The sequence below is a fragment of the Diabrotica virgifera genome, chromosome 5, assembly GCF_917563875.1.
Source record: "Diabrotica virgifera virgifera chromosome 5, PGI_DIABVI_V3a".
In the NCBI taxonomy this organism is placed as follows: Eukaryota; Metazoa; Arthropoda; class Insecta; order Coleoptera; family Chrysomelidae; genus Diabrotica; species Diabrotica virgifera.
This window is the reverse complement of record NC_065447.1, coordinates 67966069-67970773: the sequence shown is the minus strand read 5'-3', so window position 1 is coordinate 67970773 and position 4705 is coordinate 67966069. Positions and strand designations below refer to the sequence as shown.

At 30.6% G+C, this 4705-nt stretch overlaps 1 protein-coding gene across 1 annotated transcript; it reads left to right on the top strand.

Annotated features, from left to right (window-relative positions):
* Nucleotides 1-1111: 1111 nt before the first annotated feature.
* Nucleotides 1112-4087, top strand: LOC114335042 (uncharacterized). The gene is made up of 2 exons (XM_028285195.2): nt 1112-1407; nt 3676-4087. Exons 1-2 carry the CDS (start codon nt 1363-1365, stop codon nt 4042-4044), a joined length of 414 nt encoding a protein of 137 aa, XP_028140996.1. The 5' UTR covers nt 1112-1362; the 3' UTR covers nt 4045-4087.
* The last annotated feature ends 618 nt before the right edge of the window (nt 4088-4705 follow it).

The following is a 4705-nucleotide window of genomic DNA, read 5'->3' as shown; positions in this document are numbered from 1 at the left end:
CGCTACGAGACCCAGACCAATCGACGCGGATTTTTATAACGAGTCGAATGATATATATATGTCGTTTTAACAAATCTTGTCGGTTAGGGAGCTTTGCCTTTCATGCGTTGATGTTATTCTTCTTAGAAAACTATCGAGTAGGTAGTTGTCGCTACAACACTAGGTGTAACAAGCTGTATGTTTCCAGATGTCTCATTACATGCATTTTTTCATTATATATTTTGTCCATCCAACTAATGACCAATATTTTTCTCTAGCAGTAACACTACATCTTATGGATCTATTCTGGTCCATGTTTCACATATTGTATATTAAAGCAGCACAATATACACATAGGACTTCAATGTTTACTTCTTTAGATCATACTTACCTATTTTACACAATGTCAACGAAACCATTTTTAGGTGGGAGATACTGCAAGACCAATAAGCGTTTGGATAAACGCACATGAAAGATACATTAACAACAGAGATTAGAGGATTTAGATAAATGACAAATATGCAAACATGCCTGGGACAATGAATACAGAGTAGGTACAATGGAAAGTTGCATCAACAATCATGAAGGAAACAGACATACTAAAGAGAAAGATCAAAGAAACAGCCCTCATCCTACTAAATGAAGAACAATGTGTAGCAAACCTATCAGCAGAAAGCAGCAGATTTTGGTTGTCAATAATTAAAGAACAACTGAACAACAAGAATATACCAACAATGTCTTCAATCATACACATTACATATGCAACATACACTACACCATCACAACACAATACGAACATTTCCATACACAGAACGCGTAAAGCATAGAAATAATACAGAGACACACAGAATCGTCCAAATTTGATGTACCATGTGATATAAAACATCCACCCTTAGATCTTTTCAGCCAAAGCATGGCTGATGCCTACAGCACCATGGCCAAGTATGTCAACCTCAATTGATAATACATAACCTCCTTAACATCTTGGCGGTTATAATTGGTTAATTTTGTTATTAATCTTTTTGAAAACGATTCCCGGAGTGGGAGTCCAAACGTCAAATCTTTTTAGGTAAAATCCCATATAAACAACAGGCTTGTTTCGCATCTGTATTAAGATAATTTGGGTTAACACAATATTTGAGAATAAAAATGTTAAAATTCAAGACTGATCCACTTCTTGTTATTGACGTGGGTAATTCCGCTATTTTTCGTAAATTGTAATTTGCATAAAAATCATAAAAAAATAGTCGTTTATGTGTTTGTTGTTGGATAGTTTTTCAAAAATCCCCAGTCTTTGGATAATATATAAGGAACTTAATTTCTGCTGAAGACAGATACCCGAAGTCTTTCATTTGAAACAGAACTAAATAACAAAGTAACAAAATGAAGTATTTAGTTGTTCTTGCTTGTGTTGTTGTTGCGGCTGTGGTAAGTAATCCATAATTCAAAATTATGATACTATTAGAAGCATAATCGATTTTTTCATAATAAGTACAATATTCTTTTGAACAATTTTTTATGTTCTTCATATTATTTTAATTAGATGGTATCCATTTAGTACAAGCTTTTTGGTAAGCTCTTTTTTTTTTATTTTTGTAACTATTATAATACGAGTAGGTTTGATATTTTTTCAAGAAAATCTTAATATATATAATTTTTCATTTATTGCTTGGATGCTCTTTTATTCTTATGCCTGAGTCCTGGGTTATTATTTTGACATTCTTTGATCTTTCATATTCAGTCAATTTCTCAGCTGCCCTATTTTGTATATTCTATTGTTCAGGTCTTAATTTACTCTAAATTTACAGTATTTTATTTTTAGCCTATAATGATGTCATTTTGAAGTTTCCTTCATCACATAAATTGTCCACATTCTCTTTCAATTGGTGTAATATGCAGATGTTATATTTGACAAATATGTCCATTAATTTTATCCATTTTATTATTTTTGTTCAATATTAATGCAGTGAATTTGCCTTCAAATAGATATATTCATGACTCTTTTATATTTTAATATATTTTTCTGTAAGGGATTATCTAATTATTTGATTAAATACTTTTTCGAGTGTGTATATAGAAAATCTCTTTTCAAAGCTAGGTAACATTCTAGAATAATAATAATGGAGTTTATTTGTAGAAAATAAATTGTACATATAAAATAAACTCAGTTCCTCACTGAAGTTGTATGTACAACTTGTGCGTGAGGGTTAAATTTTGATTATAAAACAACACTAAATAATTTTAAAATTTACAAAAAGGAATCAAAAATAGTCTTTTTGCTCATCTGTCTTCAAATTTGGGCTCCTCTTCTAACTGATTCAGTTACTGTTAAATTTTGCTTATCGGACATACGAAAATCTCATAGAATTTTAAAAGAGGATTGCGAATAATTTGTTGTGGGACTCCTCTGGCGGGACTTCGTTTTCTATGAGAATTACCATTGCTTTTGATTGTGTTTTATCCATTTTTACAATAAATTTTACGATTTAAACACTTAGAAGTGACGTTTGAAGTAAATCATTTTTGACATCAATAATGAATAATAATAATAAATCATTAATACAATAATGCAAAATATGAACGTCTCTTCAAGCTATTTTGTGAAAAACAAAATGAAGACCACATGAGACTTTTACTTCATACTAGACGAATTAATCTTCATTTAGTTATAATAATAGGAACATGATGTATTGATTTACCATACTATTTTATGTGCCAATGAAAAGCCTAATTTAAACATCGTATAATTATTTGTAATTTTGATAAATCATCAAGACATCTTCTATGTCTAAGACAGGTACAAAAAGGAACAATATTATGGAATAAATTAATTTGCTCTAAAATGGACCAATATGGAGAAAAATCCCGAAACAGGTCGATTTTAATTTTTCAATTACAATTTTTTGGCGTATATTTCATACTAGTGACATCATCGATCTGAGCGTAATGACGTAATCGATAAGTTTTTAAATGGGAATAGAAGACGTGTGGTAGCTCATTTGGAAGGTTGTTCAATTCTCTATTCAGTAATATATACATTAATATCATTATTTATACAGGGTGACCAATAAAATAATTTTTGGATTTAATTAATTGACGCAAAAAGAACCATGTAAGTAGGTAATTTATTTAACTCAAAATACGTTTTACTTCTGTCAGAAAATAAAACAAAATGTTTATTTCACAAATAAACATTTTTTTTCGCTTATATTAAATTTCAAACAATCTCCCCCATGCCTCTTGGCAGTTTGAACATTTAATTTGAACTAAAATCAATGTTTATTTTTGATTGTATTTATGAAATGTATTTTGATTTAAATAAATTACATGCATTCTTCTTTTTGCGTCAATTAATTCATTTCGATTACGTCATCACGCCCAGATGGATGACAGCACTAGTATTAAATATATACCAAAAAATTGTAATTTAAAAATAAAAATTGACCTGTTTCGGGATTAAAATCATCCATATTAGAGAAAATGAATTTATTCCATAATTTTGCCCCTCTCTGTATAATAGTACCCTTTAATAATTAGTTTATTAGTACCTAATCTACATAGAAAAAATCACAAAGTAAATGGATATATGAAACAGCAGTTCTAATTGCATTCGTGTTTAAACTCAATTACTTTTAAATGTAGATCTAGCATAACAACATTATATCTGATCTTTTACCGGAAATGTTTTATTTTCAGGCTAGCCACCTGCCCAACTTACCCGAAAACGAAAGACTTAAACTAGCTCAAGTTCACAGAGACTGCCAAGCCGACCCAAAAACTTACGTCGACGAAGACAAACTTAGGAAGCTTCCAAACTTCGTTGAAGACAAACAAGTGGGCATTCATATGCGATGCATGGCAGTAAAGTCAGGATTAATGAAGCAAAATGGAGACCTCGACATTCCTAGCATTACCCAAAAATTTGGTTTGGTGATCAAAGATCATTCTAAGGTTAACGGATTCGTCCAACAGTGTGCTAAGAAAGCAGACACACCAGAAAAGACAGCTATTCTTCTTACCTTATGCTGTGTCAAAAACGACATTCAGTATTACCATAAATTGTAAAAAAATATCCATATTATATTAGCAAATATATAAGTCAAATAAACATGTTATATTTTTATTTACTTTAAGTATTTTGCTGTAGTGAGAACATAAAATCCTTCGAATGATTATATATAGCTTGGGGTCGCCAACTTTTTGCAAATTTCAAGATCTTGTTTTGATTTTGTCTTGATTTCAAGACAAGAAGTAATTTTAGATTTCAAGACAATACAAGAAATTGTATGTCAATACCAAGATTTCTTGTCAAGAAAACAAGAAATCTTGAAATATGTATCTTGAAATAGGTACCTAATAGTAAAAACTAGATTTTATTGCAAATAAAAAGTTTAGCCCATTTTTGAATCAGAATTGATAAGCCACGAGTTAAGGGAGATAATATTTCTTATGGAGTCAACGTCTAGCTGATTTCTTGGCTTTGTTATTGTTAAACTTGCTATTGAAAATAGCCTTTCCGCAGGAACAGATGTTGCTGGCGATCCGAGAAAATCCTTGGCCATTTTCGATAATGGCGGGTAGATATTTTTGTGTCTTCTCCACCAATCAAGCATGCATATTTTCAGAATCTTCTAACCTAGGCTCAGTTAAGTATTTTTCAATTTCATACTTCCAAGATTGTATTTGTTATCTTCTTTTTGAGACTAAGTACTGGCTCTGGTATTGG